The following is a 21,992-nucleotide window of genomic DNA, read 5'->3' as shown; positions in this document are numbered from 1 at the left end:
ATTCCACCTGAAAAGCTTAAAAAATTGGTTTCATTAGTTCCCAAACGTTTACTGAGTGTTGCTAAAAGGAAAGGCCATGTAACAGGGTGGTAAAAATGCCCCAGTGCCAACTTTTCTGCAATGTGTTGCTGCCATTAAATTCTAAGTTAATGATTATTTGCAAAAAAAAAATACGTTTCTCAGTTCGAACATTAAATATCTTGTCCTTGCAGTTTATCCAATTAAATATAAGTTGAGAAGTATTTGCAAATCATTGTATTCTGTTTTTATTTACAAATTACACAATGTGCCAACTTCACCGGTTTCGGGTTTTGCAAATAGATTCATAATCTTGAAAATTGGATAAGTTTTATGCCCTATCCATGCAACCAGAAGGAGATTTTCTAAAGTATAACCTGTTTTAAATTTGTTTTATTATAATTTCTGTACCAAATAATGCGAGGCAAGAATCGCTTTGCATCCCGAATGCTGTTGAATTGAGAGTCAATTCTGAATCAAATCATCACCCAAAGAATCAAAATCGGATTGAATCATTAGGTGCCCCAAGATTCACACTTCTAGGGTTTAGTATGGTGATACCATCTCATTATTAATACAGATGATATAATCTCTATTAATAATGAGGCTCAATTACTGCAGGCAGTGCACAGACTCCAAATATTCAAGAGACGTGTCAACCACGACAGTTGCACATTAACATATTGTATTGTTTTGTCTAGATCCTATAGCTATTTTTTTCCCCCCCATCCAGAATTGATCTAAAAAATTGTTTTAATGACCCTTACAATCATTTCCTCTCACTGTTTAATATTTGGACAAAAGTCTTGGTCTAATTTCATTGAGTTTTATTACAAACAAACAAAGAATATTATGTAAATACTTTCATTGGCGACTGACATGTGGACATAAAAAAAAATCATTAAAAAAAAGAAAGAAAGCAAAAGTTGGGTAAGTGCTTTTTGGGGTGTGGGGGCGTTGCAAACATTTGAATGGAAATAATGTTCTGGCCACTTGTCTTTTTTCAACTTAAAATGAGTCAAATTGAAAGGTTGGAATCAGCTTGTGAATTACCTTTATACATTTGTTCACTTCATTAAGGCATTTCTTTTGTTCTTTTGAATGATGCAGCGTATAAAAGTTATTTTTCAAGAACCATTCCTGTCGTTAGAAGTTACTATTGAGTGTTACATACCTCCAATCATATATATATATATATATATATATATATATTTATATATATATATATATATATATATATATATATATATATATTTGTGTGTGTGTGTGTGTGTGTTTGTGTGAGTGTGTGTGTGTGTGCGTTCGTGTGTGTGTAGACAGGAGAATTTTAATTCTGAAGTTAATTGTCAAACTTCTTCGTTTTTGCAAAGTGAAATATCGACAAAGCGTTGATTGATTTTCTTGTTATAACAACGTAATAAGAAACAGTTGGTAGAAGCTCTTCTTTTTCATGAGAAACAACAAAAGTACAAAACTTTGATTCCTTGAAAAAACGACACTAAACCAAACCTCAAAAATAAGATGGCGGGAATGGCGTCACGTGATCAGATAGCAGCAAGTGCTTTCTGTGTGCATTTGGAGAAAAACGTCAGGGGAGGAAGGAAGGAAGATAACCTTTGTTCTTTCCTGCTTTTTGATGATGGACACATGCTGGGGGCGACTTTAATTCGACATGCAAGCATGGGTGGGGTCAAAGATGGTGTGTGTGTGTGTGCACGTGTATGTGTGTGTGCGTGTGTGTGGGGAGAGGTCAGTAGCTCATTGAGGAATATCATGGTTTGAGGCAGGCAAGCACATAAAGAGAACTGCAATGTGTGTGTGTGTGTGGACAGTAAGTGCACGTCTGCAGGAGTGTGTTTGGAGGTGTGTGTGTGTGTGCGTGCGTGCGTGTGCATGCGTAGGTGTGGTAATGCGACTACAATCACAAGCAGGTCAGAAAGTCACTGTCATCTGTTTTTCTTAAAATCCTGTGTGCGTGTGTGTGAGTGTGTGTGTGTGCATGTGTGTTTAACCTAGTCGTCAATACAGATGACCTCGCCGCTGCGTTGCTCTCGTCGTGTCTCACCTCCTTCTCGCTCTTTCTTTACAGACATGGGGGGTCCATTGAGCACTGCAAGGGAGGGGGGAGAAGAGTGTGAGTTTAGTTTCAAAACATCTATTAATATCTTCTTGGGAGTGCAATTTAACATGATCTTGTGAGAAAAATACTGTAAGTATTTGATCCACTGCGGATTTCGTACGTTTGTGCCCTGACAAAGACATGAACGGTGCATATATTTTTATTGTAGCAGAGAAAGACGAAATTAAAAAAAAACATTAGATAAACAAAAATTGATTGAGGGAAATTTGATCGTATTTGATCCTTTAGCAACCAACAAGCATTCTGACCCTCACACAAAGCACACAAATTAGTCTTGTCCCTTTGCAAAAGTACTCACTATGCGGATAAAAGACAACTGTCACAGAAACAGTCTCTTCTATTCAAACCTCTCCGCCACCATGGGCAAGACCAAGGAGCTGTCCTCACAGATAAGATTGCAGACCTGCACAAGACAGGAATGGACTATCAACAAGAAGCTTTGTCAGAAAGGGACCACCATTGTCCCAATTATTCATGACTGGAAGAAATACAAGATAACAGAAACAAAGGCACATAAACTTTTTTGGTCCCAGAGTAAAAATAAAACAAAAACAACAAAAAAACTACAATCATACAGTACGATCCACCAGATGCTTATCGATCCATTGCAGTGCTAAACCAAGCCACAATATTAATGAGTATTCCAACTTGTGTCCTTGTGTTTCACCCATGCATGTGCAGAAGAAAAGACTTGAATACAAAAGAACATTTAAAACAACAATAAACAATACAGACAAGACAAAATGAAAGCATTTTTGTGGCTCCATTGTATCGTCAAACGCCATATTTCTACATATTGTGCTTGCCAAGTCTCCCAGTTAATATTTTGTTGAAAAGTAACAAGAGTAGCTCTACTTTGTCTTCAGTCCTTGTCAGCGATTCTTGTTTTGGTCATCCTCCTTATCAGTTAGCATACACGGCGCTAGTTTGTGTTACTTTCTGTAACCAAATATGAGCATTTGATCCATGTAGACTTGTAACGGTAAGGTTGAGTTTGAAAGTGTATTTCGCTAACATAAGGTGATTTAAAATGAAGCCTTGGGGCACTCCATCCATCCATTTTCTACCGCTTATTCCCTTTCGGGGTCGCGGGGGGCGCTGGCGCCTATCTCAGCTACAATCGGGCGGAAGGCGGAGTACACCCTGGACAAGTCGCCACCTCATCGCAGGGCCAACACAGATAGACAGACAACATTCACACTCACATTCACACGCTAGGGCCAATTTAGTGTTGCCAATCAACCTATCCCCAGGTGCATGTCTTTGGAAGTGGGAGGAAGCCGGAGTACCCGGAGGGAACCCACGCATTCACGGGGAGAACATGCAAACTCCACACAGAAAGATCCCGAGCCTGGATTTGAACCCAGGACTGCAGGAACTTCGTATTGTGAGGCAGACGCACTAACCCCTCTGCCACCGTGAAGCTCCTTGGGGCACTCCTGTAAGTAAAACCGCTTATTTGACCTTGTCAATTTCTGCAGCTAAATGTGGGCATCACTTAGAGTGCAAGGGTTCCCTGTGGAAAAGAACAACCTTGTACCAGTAAGGTTGAGTTTGAAAGTGTATTTCACGAACATAAGGTGATCTAGAATGGAGCCTTGGGCAGCATGGTGTAAAGCGGCAAAAGGGGACAAAGTAGACATTTGTGAGCTCTTTCCAAGATTCTCTGGGAGCGTAAGAGCGAGCTTGGAACTCCTTCTGCCAAACAAAAGCCAGGGATAGAATAGATGGCGAGCACACGCACAGGGGAGAGATAAAATGTCATAACAGCGCTTCCTGATCAAAGATGCGATAAGGAATGAAGGAGAGCGGGGAGCAGCAGACGCGCACGGGGGGCCGCAAGTGTGTGCTTTTGGAATCTGAAGGGGGCGAATAACTAAAAACATGGCGGTCTGCCAGCAGGGGCCAGCGGAGGGAATGGAAAGAGCGAGAGAGGAGGTTCAGGTATCAGACGAGAAGCAAAACAAATTGAGGTGAAGACTGGGTGAAACAGTAAAACGATCTACAGAGGCGCTGAAACAAACAGTTATGGTGGCACGGCTCGTCCACCGGAGGCCGCTGCCTCAGGTTTTCCATCACACGGCAACAAATCGTGACATTTGTACTGTTAGTAGTGCTGATGTGTCAAAATAAAAGCAACAAACTCGCATTTCATATCAAACTGTTTTGTTGTCAACAACCCGTTTGCTGTTCGACAGTAGCAGCGGATATTGTTAGGACAGGTAAATCACAAAGAGGGCTGGCGAGAGTTTTAGTCGCTTGTAACAATGAAAAATTTACTGGCGCTCAGGACTGACTGCACCAGATGAAGCCGCTCACGTCCAGCAGGTAATAAAAAGCTCTCCCCTGTAGGTCCCGCCTGCTATCTGATGGACGAGAGCGCTGCCATCTTGGCAGACAAACGCAGCATTTCAGCTCGCCGAGTGTAGCCGTGCCAGAAAGTTCTATTCTGGACCGAGCGTGTGTTTCTGCACCGTCAACGGGCTCAGACTTCAGAGTGCAGAGTGGCTCCAGCTGGGACTTGAAGAGGCTTTCATAAATCCACACACTGCTGGAGTTTGTCAATCCGGCGGCAGAGCAGGAAATCAGAGGTTCAAGCGATTTGCATGAGCGCCACTTCCACACGCGTCCACAGGACACCTGAGGCAGCATTCTTCCGCTGATAAAATGTTCATGTTGCTGCTGGGAATGTCGCGTTCTCGTCTGCATTCTCCAAAAGAAATACCGGAATACTAAACAGTGGGCGCATTTGCACAATTGTCTCACTCTGTCTATATATTGTTTGACTCAATGAAGGGGAAGGTTAGATGAAAGTCAGTTGTGGAATCTTTTGCAAAACATGTGTTCCTAAATTTGGATGCTTGGTCATCCAGATGATTTTACACCGTATAATTAAATGGTTGATTTATATAGGCTAGTAAGGTAAAGTTTTGTACCTGACAAGTTGCGGCTACTATGCTTCTGCAGCCTTCATCAGAGGTGTCACGTGATGTTAGTGTGACGTCGTCTGTGACGTGTTATATGGATTTTTCCATCCCTTCTGAGGTGATCCATATAACACGTCAAAACGACGTCACGCTAACATCACGTGAGACCTCTGATGAAGGCTGCAGAAGCAAGGTAGCCGAAACTTGTCAGGTACAAAACTTTACCTTACTAGCCTATATAAATCAACCATTTAATTATACACATCAGTAGACTAAATTAACTTCTTCAATATATTTTTACATTGACCAAAGACTATGTGCTTTGTCTCAAAACGAACACATCCATCACTACACTTCAATAAGTGCGCTGTGCACACTGTGTATTTACTTCCTGAGCGTGCAAATTTGTACTGTGTAGTGCTGTCCCAAATCCCTGACTATAATTATGCAATTAAGGTATTACATACTTCAATGTGTACACCTTCGGCTTATAGACTTGTGCAGCCCAAATATAAACAACATTTTTCCAAAAATTAGGTAGGTGCAGCTTATATTTACATGCGCTCTTTAGCCTGGACACTACGATATTCATTATGAGTTTTTCTGGTCTGCGTGTGTACCTCCTGCTTTAATTGAAGTAGAGATTACATCATTCCTTGTTGTTTGGTTTTCCCTTTCTTTCGATTACGTAGCTAAGATGGTGACTATTGAGTTATGTAAGTGTCCAGCACTGCGCACTTACCATTTTGATTGTTTTGGTTGTAACAGTGCACTGAATTTTGTGTATGAACATACTAAATGAGCCAAATGAATATTTCTGTCAGTACACCTCTACTTTTTAAACATGGTGAGGCTGTATATTAGTTTCATGCTCTTAAAATCCGGAACAGTCTTCCAGAAGATGTGAGACAGGCCTTAATGTTGACAACACTTTAAATAAGGGGTTTATCTACACTTGATTTTAATTGAATTAAGTCATGATAATGTTTATGATCATTTTATTTTCATTATTGATTTATTCGCCTTTTTGTAATTTTATGCATCTGTAAAGTAATTTGAATTGCCTTGCGTACGAATTGTGCTCTATAAATAAACGTGCCCTGTTTTTTACCAGTGTACAATTTGAGTATGTGAAATTTCACATTTTAGTGCCTGTTCCAAATCTATTACTGTCATTGTATTTCAATGGGAAATGTTAATCGCAATATTTACTCACTTTTTCTGTTTGTTCACTACTTTTCACCACCAGGGGTTGCTCGTCAGCACCCATTTTATCGACTTAGTACCTCTCCTTCCGCTACATAACCAAAATTGTGACTATTAAGGGTAGTACGTGTCTAGCACCACGCACTCTCCATTTTGAGTGCAACATCCAGGTACGAGAGTGGACTGCATTTTGAGCGTGAACGTACTATTGCACTCAAATTCCTAGGTGAGAATGTGCACATACTTAGTTCTTGAGTGCACAGATTTTGACAGTGTAGTCCCGTCCCAATTCGACTTTGATCATTGTGCATCTACTGGAAATGTACAAACCCCGTTTCCATATGAGTTGGGAAATTGTGTTAGATGTAAATAAACACGGAATACAATGATTTGCAAATCATTTTCAACCCATATTCAGTTGAATATGCTACAAAGACAACATATTTGATGTTCAAACTGATAAACATTTTTTTTTTTGCAAATAATCATTAACTTTATAATGTGATGCCAGCAACATGTGACAAAGAAGTTGGGAAAGGTGGCAATAAAAACTGATTAAGTTGAGAAATTATCATCAAACACTTATTTGGAACATCCCACAGGTGTGCAGGCTGATTGGGAACAGGTGGGTGCCATGATTGATTATAAAAGCAGCTTCCATGAAATGCTAAGTAATTCACAAACAAAGATGGGGCGAGGGTCACCAATTTGTAAGCAAATTGTCGAACAGTTTTAGAACAACATTTCTCAACGAGCTATTGCAAGGAATTTAGGGGGTTTTACCATCTACGGTCCGTAAAATCATCAAAAGGTTCAGAGAATCTGGAGAAATCACTGCACGTAAGCGATGATATTACAGACCGTTGATCCCTCAGGCGGTACTGCATCAAAAACCGACATCAGTGTGTAAAGGATATCACCACATGGGCTCAGGAACACTTCATAAAACCACTGTCAGTAACTACAGTTGGTTGCTACATCTGTAAGTGCAAGTTAAAACTCTGCTATGCAAAGCAAAACCCATTTATCAACAATACCAAGGAACGCCGCTGGCTTCGCTGGGCCCGAGCTCATCTAAGATGGACTGATGCATAGTGGAAAAGTGTTCTGTGGTCTGACAAGTCCACATTTCAAATTATATTTGGAAACTGTGGACGTGGTGTCCTCCGGAACAAAGAGGAAAATAACCATCCGGATTGTTATAGGCGCGAATTTCAAAAGCCAGCATGTGTGATGGTATGGGGGTGCATTAGTGCCCAAGGGGGTAACTTACACATCTGTGAGGGCACCATTAATGCTGAATTCATACAGGTTTTGGAGCAACTTATGTTGTCATCCAAGCAACGTTATCATGGACGCCCCTGCTTATTTCAGCAAGACAATGCCAAGCCACGTGTTACAACAGCGTGGTTTCGTAGTAAAAGAGTGCGGGTACATTCCTGGTCCGCCTGCAGTCCAGACCTGTGTCCCATCGAAAATGTGTGGCGCATTATGAAGCGTAAAATATGATAGCGGAGACCCGGACTGTTGAACGACTAAAGCTCTAAATAAAACAAGAATGGGAAAGAATTCTACTTTCAAAGCTTCAACAATTAGTTTCCTCAGATCCCAAACGTTTATTGAGTGTTTTTAAAAGAAAAGCTGATGTAATACAGTGGTGAACATGCCCTTTCCCAACTGTTTTGGCACCTGTTGCAGCCATAAAATTCTAAGTTAATTATTATTTGCAAAAAAAAATAAAGTTTATGAGTTTGAACATCAAATACATTGTCTTTGTAGTGCATTCAACTGAATATAGGTTGAAAAGGATTTGCAAATCATTGTATTCCGTTTATATTTACATCTGACACAATTTCCCAACTCATATGGAAACAGGGTTTGTATTTGTGCTTCTTCTTCTTGGTTGAAAAGATTGTTAGTCCCTACCCTTTTGTCACAACCTATGCAGCGAGAGCAATAAAATACCCCATTTCTATATGAGTTGGGAAATTGTGTTAGATGTCAAAATAAAGGGAATACAATGATTTGCAAATCCTTTTCAACCCATATTCAGTTGAGTGCACTACAAAGACAACAAATTTGATGTTCAAACTCATAAACTTGATTTTTTTTTGGCAAATAATAATTACCTTAGAATTTCATGGCTGCAACACGTGCCAAAGTAGTTGGGAAAGGGCATGTTCACCACTGTGTTACATCACCTTTTCTTTTAACAACACTCAATAAACGTTTGGGAACTGAGGAAACTAATTGTTGAAGCATTGAAAGTGGAATTCTTTCCCATTCTAGTTTTATGTAGAGCTTCAGTCGTTCAACAGTCCGGGGTCTCAGCTGTCGTATTTTACGCTTCATAATGCGCCACACATTTTCGATGGGAGACAGGTCTGGACTGCAGGCTGGCCAGGAAAGTACCCGCACTCTTTTTTGCGAAGTCATGCTGTTGTAACAAGTGCTGAATGTGGCTTGGCGCTGTCTTGCTATAATAATAAGCAGGGGCGTCCATGAAAAAGACGGCGCTTGGATGGCAGCATATCTTGTTCCAAAACCTGTATCTTGTTCCAAAACCTGTATGTACTTTTCAGCATTAATGGTGCCTTCACAGATGTGTAAGTTACCCATGCTTTGGGCACTAATGCACCCCCATACCATCACAGATGCTGACTTTTGAAATTTGCGTCGATAACAGTCTGGATGGTTCGCTTCCCCTTTGGTCAGGATGACATGATGTCCAATATTTCCAAAAACAATTGGAAATGTGGACTCGTCAGACCACAGACGACTTTTCCACTTTGCATCAGTCCATCTTAGATGATCTCGGGCTCCAAAGAAGTCGGCGGCGTTTCTGGATGTTGTTGATAAATGGCTTTCGCTTTGCATAATCAAGCTTTAACTTGCACTTACAGATGTAGTGACAAACTGTATTTAGTGACAGTGGTTTTCTGAAGTGTTCCGGAGCCCATGTGGTGATATCCTTTAGAGAGTGAAAGACCCAATCATGGCACCCACCTGTTCCCAATTAGCCTGCACACCTGTGGGATGTTCCAAATAAGTGTTTGATGAACATACCTCAACTTTATCAGTATTTGTTGCCACCTTTTCCAACTTCTGTGTAACGTGTTGCTGGCATCACATTATAAAGTTAATGGTTATTTGCAAAAAAAATGTTTATCAGTTTGAATATCAAATATGTTGTCTTTGTAGCATATTCAACTGAATATGGGTTGAAAATGATTTGCAAATAATTGTATACCGTTTATATTTACATCTAACACAATTTCCCAACTCATATGGAAACGGGGATTGTAGAAGTACGCAAATTGAGACACAGCCCAGGACGAGCAGAGCTTTTATGAGTTAACGATCTTGATGAATTGGACTTCCAGACCATTTGAAAAGTTGTGTGCCAGCTGTTTATAAAAACATCTAAGACAACTTTCACCTTTGTCTTTCTTCAGTCAGTTAGTAAGCAAACACATTATGTTATTTGCGAGGCTCTCGTGGACCTCACACACGTACACACACACACACACACACAGACACACACACACAGACACACACACACACACACACACACACACACACACACGCACACACACACACGCACACATGTACTTCTATATGTTTGTGTGTGTGAGAGTCTGGGGGGGAACAGAGACGGAGGAGGAGGACTGTTGAGGAATGAGGGAGTACAGGGTCAGAGCGAGGAGAAAGGCTCCTTCAGTCTGCTGCTGGATGAAGAATTGATCCGGGGGGGACTCTTTGGGCAAAGAGTCAGAAGTCAGAGGAATTTATGTCGAAAAAAGTTGTCTCTGAATTCCTGATTTAACGTCATGTTCTTGGTTTGCCAGGCTATTCTTTGTCCACATCATTCCTTCTGCTTGACTTTTCACCCCCCCCAGATGCTCCATTTGTGTCTCTGTTTTAAAGCTTCCTCTTCCTTCCAGCAGGGCTCTACAGTCCCCCCAGCCCCCACCCACCTCTTAGGTTTCAACGCTAATTTCTCGGAATTCTGACCCCCCTCCCACACACCGTCCTCATGGTTTTTTTGGTCTGCCATTGCGTGGCAGGTTCTCCACGGTGTTACTGAGGCGGTACTTGACGATGATGCTGTGCACAGTGGACTTGGGCATCCTGAGCTCCAGGCCGATGGCCCCCTCAGACTTTCCGTCCTTCCACAGGTCCACCACCCGCTGCCGCTGCACAACATCATGCTCCTTGGTCTTCTGGCAGACACTGACAGCGGTCGCCCCCCCAGCGGTTCCCCCGGTGGCCCCAGCAGCAGCGGCGGCTTCTGTGGGGGCAGACAAGCGGCAGACTGTAGTGGAAGCTTGAAGAGGTGGAGAGGAGGGGCAGGATAATGTGACACTTTACTGGTCCCTGCTGGGAAATCTAGTTTGCTTGCTTCCTCTGCAGGGAGGTCAGGCTACTGAGCTGGCGGGAAGGGATGGGTGTCCTGCTTGCATCTGGGAGGGCAGGTGTTTGTCCACATTAAGAGCTGCGAGTGTTGTGGCTCCCTGGGGGGGGGGGAGATGATGGACAGGGAACACAGGCTGGACTGGACAGACTACTGGGGCAGGTTCACAGGGTGCAGCTGTAGTCGTAGATGTGAGGAAACCACAGCAAGCCTATTTTTGGACATGTTTTATATACTCAAGTGAGGGGGAAGGGTTGTAAGTGGGGTGGCCACTGGGGAATGGGCTATAATAGGAGCTTGATGGTCGCCAACTCTTTGGATTTTTGTTGTTTTAACTCCGGGTTACTTTTCTGTTTTCGGTGAAGGCCAAGGTGGGTCAAGACCCCAATCAGGATCATGAGCGCGGCCTCGTATAAACGCAAGCAGACCTCAGCATGCTTGGATCACGCGAGGGCCCCGGGCGAGCGAGGGAGACTCGTGGCTATTTCTGCCGCCGCACCGCATTACAGGTCGCACAAGACGACGTTTACACGAGCGCAGTGCCTACTGTGGTTTGTGTCCCGCTTTAAAATACAAAGTCTGGATGTTTTCTTGGCGGGGCTCGGGGATAATGACATTTTCACCGATAGGCTTTGGCCCTCCGAAATGCAATGCCTTTGACAGATGTTTCAGGCTAAAATTACACAAATCAAGATAGAGCTGGGTGCCGTGCTCCTTCGGGGCAAAGCCGCTGGGAAAGATCGAGTCCTCACACTTATCTCCGCCACATCTCCAATACAGAAATGCACGGAGGCTGCAGAGTGCAGCGTGAGGCAAGCACATGCCACAACCGATCTAATTATGAGAATATAAATTAGCAAGCGGCCGGCGACAGACTACAGATGGAGGCAAGTTGAACGCACAGTCAATACGAAGTCAATGGAGAGAGTGTGCACATTCCCGAGAAAGCAATAAGTCCTCAGACGGCATTGACGGCTCTCCAGCGTGCGCTTTATTGTTGCACAACGTCTGATTACTGCTGAGTGTGGAGTGTTGAGGTCTTGATGTTGGACATGTCTTAATATAGCAGCCATTCTGGTAATGTCTATTTCAAGTGTCTGTCTGGCGACCACATGATAAAAGTCTCCCACCATATGGACTCCATTGTGAGGCTTACTGACCATGAAGCTGCAGGAGGAGATGGCATTGACAGAGCTGCTGTGGAAGGCATCACTCGCTCACATTTAAGGATTATGTTGACATTTCAGAGCCCAATTGAGCTGCGCTGTGCATTTTTCCAATTCCCAGAGTGTTTTCCTACTTTTTATAATCTTTGCCGTGTCGTTTTTCCACAACAACATAATATCCGTACAAAGATGGAATGCCTCAGATGATACCTTTAAATAGGAGAAACATTTTGGACGGCCTTCTGCCCTTGTCATCAGTGGAGGCCGTTAATAATCAGCTCCAGAACGCAAAAGCTGGATTTGGACTTGGCGTTCTTTTCTCTTTCAGATGTGTACTGCCACCATTGCTTGATTTGACGCTACACAGAAACTTGGAAGGCCTGGCCAGCGCGTCCTGATGTTCTAAAACGATGTCCCTACGGTGTCAATCAAAATAGGAATGGGGTGCGCCAATGAGCGATGAAGAAGGGTGATTGAGATTGAAATCTTTATTCATCCACGGTCCTTTTCTGTCACGTACAAGTGGAGGTCCTGCACGGTGGCCTTTGTGCCAGCGGGCGTCACTTTCCTTGGTTTGACAAATGTTCCTTCAGGACCACAACAACAGAAACTATGTTCATTTCCGGTGCCAGCAAACTTTCAATGTGAAGAATTTTAAACACAGAAGGTGCTACTATCCAACATCAACATCAAGCAGGTGGACTCAGTCATTTACAGAAAGAAGCAGTCAGTGTGTGTGCCCTATAACAGACGCTTTGTTATTATCCGTACAATGGAACAATTTCAGTTGGCCCTGTTCATGTCAACAACTTGTTGGTTTAAACCAACTCATTCAATTCCGGCCCACCGTGTTTTTCCTGTCACTACAGTTAAAGGCTGAAATATTCTCTTGCGTCATGTAGCTTGCGTTCCCTCTGACGACATCTTAATTCGCTTGTGTATGCAACCACAACTCTTGTTGACTAGTTATTAGCTTCCTGTGTGTAGTAGTTATAAACAACGGCAACTGAAGTGAGTTGTTAGAGCTGGAATTAATCATTTTGAAACAAAGCTCACTTCTTTCGTTGCTGTGAAACTGGAAAAGTAGACATTCACGAAGGTGGGCTTTGCGACTTCTGAACAAGTCGAGGCAAAGGAAAGGTGGAAAGCAAAACCTAGAAATTATATACTAAAATCATAAATTCAGAATCTTTTGAAGGTGCGCGTAAGGTCATCCGTAGGCTTCTGAGGGGGAAGAGCCAGCCAAGTATAAGCTACGTGCGCGAATGCAAGTTTCAGCCTCAAAGGGGGACTTATTATGCAAAACCACCTTAAGTTACCTATTAGTACCTGCTGTATTTGGGATCTACATAAGTCCCAATCATTTTAATATAAAACAGCGACGGCATTGCAGGGAGGGATATTTCAAAAAAAATCTTCTGTCCTTTCATACTTCCTCTAAACGAGTCGTTTGTCATTTGCACAACGTGTGACATTTTTACAATTGGTGACATCAGCAGATATCGCTATATATTGTAAAGTTTTACCCAAAGTGCTTTGCACGAGTCTACCATTGTAGTTTGACGTTGTAGTCAATAAGCTCCTTCTTTTTCTCTATCCTCTTGTTGTGAAACAGACTGGCTCATACATGTACACACATCCTCCACTGTTGCCATTTCTATTACAAATTAGCGTATAGATCGAACTTACATCGGTCAATAGACTCGATATGGAAGCGCTGAAAACTACAACATGGCTGACGATGAGAAGACGCAGTCGAAGTGGAGGCACGTAAATAAGACCGCTCACAAAACACCGCATCCTGAAGAGACGTCCAAAAAGCGGTTTGAAGATGGTCTGTGAAACATAATCTATGCAAAATGTTAACCAAATAAGATGAGAGAATAATAAAATACCATATAAAAACACAATAACTAAAATAAAAATATGCATAAATGATAAAAAATTCTTTATCGTGACCCATTTTCCTTATGTCGCTGGCCAAAGTCAGAAGTAAATGTGCAAGAAAGCTAATTTTGGTTTTGGTTATGTCGACAACCACTTGTGTTGATGTAAGTCAGCCGGTTGGACGGGTGTCGGCATAAACTGGCTCCAATGTACCATGAAACACATGCCGACAATTGTCCAAACTGTCCTGAAGAGCAACGATGGCGTAACTTCATATACCGTATTTCCTTGAATTTCCGCAGGGCATCTAGTATGCGCCTGCCTTGAATTACTGCCCGGTCAAACTCGCTTCCCAAATTAATTAGCGCATGCTTAGTATTACCGCCTGGTCAAACTCGTGATGACACGAGTGACACTTCCCCTGTCGTCATTTTCAAAATGGAGGAGGTTGATTTCAATACCGGTAATTTGAAAATGCATAAAGGGAAGAAGATTAAGAGCTATTCAGTAGGATTTAAGGTCCAAGCTTACATCACAATCAAATTTTTACTGCATACCTTTGGTAAGTGCCGGAATGAGAAGAGGTTTTAAAATAAATAAATAGCGCATGCTTACTTTTACCGCATGCCTTTGGTAAGCGCAGGAGTGAGAAGAGGTTTTAAATTAAATAGGGCCCTGGCGGCAATTCAACAAAATACAGTAGTTTACATTGAGATAACATAAACATTAGCAGCTGTTTAATTTGTTGCTCACTGACCTGATATGAAGGATCCTGGCGGCATCTGACTGTAGTTGGCCCCTCCCATGAGTAGGGCGCTCGGGGGTGCTGAAGTGAATGGAGCTCCGTAGTTCTGAGGGGTGGCGTAGGGTCCGGGAGGGATGGGCTGCACGGGGGGAAGAAGAGGAATGAAGGTTAGGCAAGATGGCATCCATGAAGGGGGGGTTGGAAAAAAAAGCAGCAGGGGAAATGAGAATAACATTGTAAAGTGTTTAAAGATGGTGAAGAAAATGTGCTGACTAAGCAGTTGTGGAGTGAAATAGAGCAGGTTGATGGGCTCTGTGTTTTTTCTGGCCGCCCTCCATCATTTTTCCACTGGCAGCTTGCACACATTTGAGTGTGGCTCTTTCAAACAAAGAAGGGGATGGGGGTACTGACCAGGGAGGTGTGAGTCTCCATTCCCTTGCTGGCCAGCCGACTCAGGATGCTCCTCTCGGACATTTGCAAGCGAGCGGCGATGGGCGGGACTCTGGCCAGCGTGGCCGGTAGTCGGGTCACATCGGCCTTCATGTCACTCAGCAGCTCCTCCAGCTGGTTGAGCACTGCAACGACAACAACAAATGACCCCCCAGGTGGGACAAGCTTTCATACTTGGTCCCTGACGACTTCCGCAGGCATCGTCACGCCGCCCCCACTTTCCCGCTTACCTTTGTGTAGGACGGCGTTGGCTGGCTTGTTGCCCGCCAGTGACTCCTTGCTGAGGTGTTGGTGCGACTCGGCCAGACACTCCACCTCGGCAAAGCGAGCATTGAGAGCCATGGCCGGGTGGCTGGGGTCCTGCGTCATATTCAGGTAGGCCGCCCGGCGCAGCTGCTCCTCGATGACCAGTGCCTGCTCCAGCAGCTGGAAGATGGGACAAAGTTCTTGTTATTCAGTATGACTCAACAGAGTCACTGAATTTCATTTAATAGGGTAATTGGGTAAAGGACAGGGGCCCAGACGTTTCGCCTCAAAGGGCCAAAGTGAAAAGGTGCCAAACACAACTGCACCATGAGTATGGTGTATGGATGGGCGGTATGGCCTACAATCTATATCCCAATATACAGAAGACTTCTGCAACGATATGTATCACAGTATATTATTTGGTATGTAAATGATAACAGAACAATTCAAAACAGGTTAGAAAGGCTCCGAATATGGCTGCTGATGTACACGGTAACATTTTGTGTAGGGCTGGGGGATATATCGATATACGATATAAATCGCAAGTTTGTCTCTGTGCGATATAGAAAATGATTATATCGTAATATTCTAGTGGACGTTCTCACGCAGTTGTTTTTAGCTGCGGGCTTTACACTACAGTCTATTCCCACTCCTTCTTGTGTCTTCTTCTCACAGACAAGCAGGCGCACATTCTTACATACGTCACATACTATCACGTCATACGTCACATACGTACACGCCCTCGCCCAGCAGAGAGGTAGCGGTGTGGCCGTGACGTGCAGTCAGGGGAGGCAGGTGAGGCCCTGCCTCACCTGCAATCATGGAAAGAAAAAAATGTAAAAAGAAAAAAAAATAATTATATTGCTATATGTATCCAGTGATTATACTATAAAGTTATTTTCCATTTAACTTCACCATTTTTAAATTATTTTTTATTCATCCATCCATCCATTTCCTACCACTTATTCCCTTTTTGGGGCCGCGGGGGGCATTGGCGCCTATCTCAGCTACAATCGGGCGGAAGGCAGGGTACACCCTGGACAAGTCGCCACCTCATCACAGGGCCAACACAGATAGACAGACAACATTCACACTCACATTCACACACTAGGGCCAATTTAGTGTTGCCAATCAACCTATTTTTTATTCAAAATCGCTTAATTTTCACATTTGCCTTTCAAATACTGAGAATTACTTGCGGTGAGTCACAGCTAGTTGAGCCTCCCCGTGGATTGCGCAGTGACTCGGCTAACTGCTGGCTGCTGTATGAATTATATAATACATTTCCATAGTTTAGTTAGCTGAGGTATATAATGTACAGTGTATTTTGTCAACAACTGTATGTGTGTAACGTATTTCTTGTGCTGGGCAATCATAAAACGGCTGCGAAGACGCACAATGTGAGGCACCTGTTCTCCGGACTCCTGGTGGTAGAGGGCGCTAGTGATCCCAGAGATCATTCGTGCACTACTCGGCTAGGCCTGGGAACATCTGAAGCCGGTATGTTTTAAAGTTGTCGTTTGCCTGCATATCGTAAAAACTACCTTCCAACATTTTACAACTAATTGTAAACTTATAGATGCTGACCATCAGGGCCGAGTTGCGACAAAAGGGTGTGTCGATGTTGAGATATTAAGCCGAGTTGGTAAGTGAATTAGTTTTCTGATAGTAGCTACTAGCCGTACCCATGTATTTTCTATGGGCGGTTAGCATCGGGTTTTAATCCTGTTACCTCCAATGTTTCTGATCCGATTGAATTTATATTTATGTCTAGTCTTTATTTTGGGTACTTAAATATGGTGACTTAGTATTGTGCCGTTTTAAGGCCATCTGCATTTTTTATGCTACAGTAAAGACAATGGATGAACACTGCCGCTGGAGCGCAGTTACATCTGTCATAGTGACAACAGTGTGTTACACCTGTCATAGTGACAACACTGTGTTACACCTGTCATAGTGACAACACTGTGTACTGTCGTGTTTGTTATTTTGTACTTACATGTGATTATTTAATATTGTTAATGTTAGCAGTATTATCGCTAATAATGATCATAATAAGCGTAATTTATTTATACTATACTATACTAGCTAAAGTACCTGCTACATTAAGTTAAAGTACCAATGATTGCCACACACACACTAGCTGTGGTGAAATCTGGGGGGATAGCGGGTATGAACCGAAGGGTGATGTGATGCGTGTAGTGCAGCCATCCTTGGAAAGCATAGTTGCATGCCTGTCTGCTGCTTGCTTTGTTGCATGCCTGCTGCTTGCTTTGTTGCATGCCTGCTGCTTGCTGCCTCTCGCTACCAGGAACTACCGCTGGCAAGCTGATCAGGAACCAAACGGTGGAAAAGCAGAATGCGTAAGTCTTTCCTCGCCAGTACATAGCCTCTCCATCACCAAGACCTTTGCTGTGCCTCCCCGTGGCAGTCCCCGGTAACTGTGTGCCTTGCGGCCTCAGGCTAAACAGCATGGGATCCCCCGGGGGTGGATAGCTTAGCCTTCATCCAGGCTACCACCATCCGACTGACCAGTGCCTACTGGATAACCACTTGGTTATAGGCTACGGGAGAAAACCCCTAACGAAAAATCTGTGGCGAGGACCCGCATTAGGCAGTCACCAACAAACCGGTGCTCTGGCAGTCCTCTGCAACCCCATGCGGCAGAAGGTCGTCGTGAGCTTTTCATGCCACTGGAGGACGCCACATGGGGCCAAAACAAAACAGTGCGGGTAGAGACTGCACACTTCTACCACCACTTAAATCAATTCACTGCGCAGGTGTTTTTGCTCCTCCTCAACACTACTCCCCCACCTCCTCAACCCCCCCAACCTCCTGCCCTCAAGTCCTGCGGCGACGGGAAAGGGCGGCTGGTACAGGTCAAGGATGTGACTGGCAGTACCTAGCCTAACCCTGCACGTAGGCGGCCTGCAAGTGAAGGTCGCTATGGCATGGGATGGAACAGCATGGCTCTCCGGCAGCTTTGCACGTGACTGAGCAGCCCCGCTCTGCTCACCCTGTAATGGGAAGGGCCTAGAAAAGATGGCCTAAAAATGGTCTGTTTTTCATCGCCCGGGCAGCCTACCGCAGCTGCCGGGCCATCCCTTTATGCGGTCAAAAACAAACTTACAAGAGAAACAAAATTCCCTTCACAATAGCGTCATGGAACATCCGCCGACTTTTGGATGTGCGTGATCTCTCCAGCCGCCCGCAGCGAAGAACAGCACTAGTTGCACATGAACTAAACCGATACGGCATTGACATAGCCGCCCTGAGCGAAACCTGCTTACATGGGGAAGACTCAATCACGGAGGCGGGAGAAGGCTACACCTTCTTCTGGAAGGGTCATCCAGAAGGCTCCCGTCGTCTACATGGAGTGGGTTTTGCCGCCAGGACAAGCCTGCTTCAAAAGATCCCAGAGTCTCCAGTGGGTATAAGCGAAAGGCTCATGACGTGGCGTGTACCACTCACCAAAAATCGCCATGTCACCCTTATCAGCGCTTACGCCCCAACCCTGGATGCAGACCTCGAGAGCAAGGATACATTCTATGCTTCACTAAACTCCGCCTTAGAGGGAACGCCTCCCACCGACAAGCTCATACTCCTCTGGGATTTTAACGCGAGGGTAGGCTCTGACAGTGGGCTCTGGACCGGAATACTTGGTCAGCACGGGGTTGGTAGGCTCAATGATAATGAGCTTCGCCTCCTTACACTCTGCTCTGAACATCAGTTGATCATCACCAACACCCTGTTCCAGCTCAAGGATAAATTCAAGACCTCCTGGCAACATCCTCGCTCAAAACATTGGCACCTCCTCGACTATATTATCACCCGTCGTAGGGACAGGAAGGAGGTCCTAATCTCCAGAGCGATGCGTGGAGCGGACTGCTGGACTGACCATCGAATGATCAGAGCCAAATTTCAGATGGAAGTCCGCCCCCAACTGAAGAAAACACCACCAAACAAGAGACTCAACTGTGAAGCACTCAAATCCAAGCACTTTGTAGACCAGCTCAGAGCACAGCTTGCAGAAAATTTGTCTGCAATCCCTGATACCCACCTGGACCCTGACATTAACACCTGCTGGATCTCCCTAAAGACTGCCATCCATCAGGCAGCAGAAGAACCCCTTGGGTACACCAGGCGTAAACATCAGGACTGGTTTGACAACAGTGCACCGGATATCCATAAACTTCTCCAGGCAAAACACAAAGCCCATGCTGCTTACCTGGCCAACCCACAATCCATCACACTAAAAACTCGACTCTCTTCCATAAGAGCCGAAGTCCAGCGTACCCTCAGAGCCATGGAGAATGACTGGTGGATCAAGAAAGCCAGCGAGATCCAACTCTATGCTGACACCAACAATTCTCATGGATTTTATGATGCCGTCAATTCCATATATGGTCCACAGAGAAAAAACGTAACCCCAGTCAGATCGGCAGACGGAGTCACCCTCTATAAGGACACACCCCAGATCCTAAATAGATGGGCTGAATATTTCAACACTCTCCTTAACTCAGAAAATCCCTCTGACCAGGACATTTTCACCAATTTCCCAATCACTCCCCCTGTCGACCAACTGGACTCCTCGCCTACCTTTGCTGAGGTCCAAAAAGCCATCAAGGGCCTAAAAAACAACAAAAGCCCAGGCCCTGACGGTATCGCAGCTGAGGTGCTGAAGCTTGGTGGCTATCTCCTCACCTGCCGGCTTCACCAGCTGATTGACTCCATCTGGTCCTCCTAAGCCATCCCCCAGGAATGGAAGGATGCTGCTATAATAACCATCTTCAAGAGGAAAGGTGGAAACAGCAGAGGAATTTCCCTGCTCTCGGTTGCTGGGAAAGTTCTTGCTCGGGTCATGCTCTCTCGTTTAGTTACATCTCTGAGAACATCTTGCCTGAAACACAGTGTGGATTCAGAAGAGATCGCAGTACTACTGACATGATCTTTGTAGCCAGGCAGGTACAAGAAAAGTACCGGGAACACCACCAGGATCTGTACAACGCCTTCATCGACCTGTCCAAGGCATTTGACACCGTAAACCGGAATCTCCTCTGAGACTTACTGGGAAGGCTGGGAATTCCACCAAAGTTCCTCAACATCCTGAGACAACTTCATGATGGAATGCGAGCCTGTGTCCGCATTGGAGGCCAGCAATCCCCCTTTTTTAATGTGAAAGTCGGGGTCAGGCAGGGATGTGTCCTAGCCCCTGTTATATTCAACCTCTTCCTCTCAGCAGTCACTCTCCTCTCACACAAAGCTCTGGGAACCACAGATGGCATCCACATACAGTTCCGGCTGGACTGCAGTCTCTTCAACATCCGGCGCCTCTAGGCCTTCACTAAAATTACAAAACAACAGATCCTAGAACTTCAGTATGCTGACGATTGTGCTCTCCTTGCCCACACGCCAGACTCTCTCCAACGTGCACTTAACGTGGTCTCGTCCACGTACAGTGCCCTAGGACTCAAGGTCAACATTTCAAAAACACAGATCATTGCGCAACACTCTATCCATCAGTCAGAAGTGCCTGTCTTCAACATTGATGGCCAGCCGCTCACCATCGTTCAACACTTCACCTTCCTCGGAAGCGTCCTGTCCCCCACCTGTAACATTGATAATGACATCCAAGTCCGTGTTGGGTTAGCGTCTGCTGCCTTCGGTCGGCTCACAACCAGGGTCTTCCTTAACAGAAACCTGACAGTTTCCACCAAAGCAGCTGTTTACAGAGCAGTTTGTCCGTCCACACGGCTATACGGCTTGGAAGCCTGGGCCCCTTACGAAAGGCACGTCAGAATCCTGGAGAGATACCACATTCGCTGCCTGCAACGGATTCTGTGTCTGACCTGGGAGGACAGGGTCCCTCATGTGGATATTTTTGACTGGACCCAAACACCCAGCATCCAAGTGTTCCTTGCGCAAAGACATCTGCGCAGGGTGGGGCATGTAATCCGCATGCCCGCCCAGAGACTCCCCCGACAGATCCTCTACGGCCAACTCCAGGAAGGCTGTAGGTCACCTGGGGGTCAGCGGGAACGCTACACGGACCACATAAAAACCCTCCTGAAGCTCTGTGCTATCCAGCCTTCCGCACTGGAAGTCTTGGCTACTGATCGCCACACCTGGCGCAACTGCAGTCACGCTGGCATTGCTCATCTCCAGGAGCAGACCACTGAGAGGAGAAAATGACAACGTATATAGCGACATCAGCGTGCTGCAGGGGCCCCCCTCTCAAACGTGGACTACATCTGCCCCACATGCGGCAAACCATGCGGGTCGCGCATTGGCCTGCACAGCCACATGCAATGGCATATTCGAAACCCCCCTCAATAACCCATTACTGGAGCAACGTCATCATCGTAATCGATGGACAGCCATAAGCAACGTGAAATTTTTCCTCTGCATTTGACCCATCCCCTTGTTCACCCCCTGGGAGGTGAGGGGAGCAGTGAGCAGCAGCGGCCGGCTGGGAATCACTTTTGGTGATTTAACCCCCAATTCCAACCTTTGGTGCTGAGTGCCAAGCATGGAAGAATGCTGGTATGAGCTTTTAAACATAACCCGTTAACTGCTGCCAAACAAATGGTGAATAAGATACTCTATAGCAGGGGTCACCAGGTAGCCCGTAAGGACCAGATGAGTAGCCCGCTGGTCTGTTCTAAAAATAGCTCAAATAGCAGCACTTACCAGTGAGCTGCCTCTATTTTTGAAATTGTATTTATTTACTAGCAAGCTGGTCTTGCTTTGTTCGACATTTTAAATTCTAAGAGAGACAAAATTCAAATAGAAT

General features: G+C 44.9%; 1 protein-coding gene across 8 annotated transcripts in view; it reads right to left on the bottom strand.

The window, feature by feature from the left end:
• Positions 1 to 828: 828 nt before the first annotated feature.
• Positions 829 to 21,992, bottom strand: part of chd3 (chromodomain helicase DNA binding protein 3) — a 66,494-nt gene continuing 45,330 nt past the window's right edge. For 6 of the 8 annotated variants that reach the window (XM_061912623.1, XM_061912625.1, XM_061912626.1 and 3 more), the window contains exons 37-40: positions 15,184 to 15,379; positions 14,915 to 15,078; positions 14,516 to 14,642; positions 9,625 to 10,582 (exon numbers count right to left, since the gene is read on the bottom strand). In XM_061912623.1, the coding sequence (XP_061768607.1) occupies positions 10,326 to 10,582; positions 14,516 to 14,642; positions 14,915 to 15,078; positions 15,184 to 15,379 (744 nt within the window). In that variant the 3' untranslated portion in view covers positions 9,625 to 10,325. Of the gene's footprint in view, positions 2,129 to 9,624; positions 10,583 to 12,344; positions 12,459 to 14,515; positions 14,643 to 14,914; positions 15,079 to 15,183; positions 15,380 to 21,992 lie in introns of those variants that run through there. The other 2 variants (XM_061912628.1, XM_061912630.1) reach the window with 2 other exon arrangements.

This window comes from Nerophis ophidion, linkage group LG10 (assembly GCF_033978795.1).
Source record: "Nerophis ophidion isolate RoL-2023_Sa linkage group LG10, RoL_Noph_v1.0, whole genome shotgun sequence".
NCBI lineage: Eukaryota > Metazoa > Chordata > Actinopteri > Syngnathiformes > Syngnathidae > Nerophis > Nerophis ophidion.
Note: the sequence above shows the minus strand (reverse complement) of the source record. Positions and strands in the feature narration are given on the sequence as shown.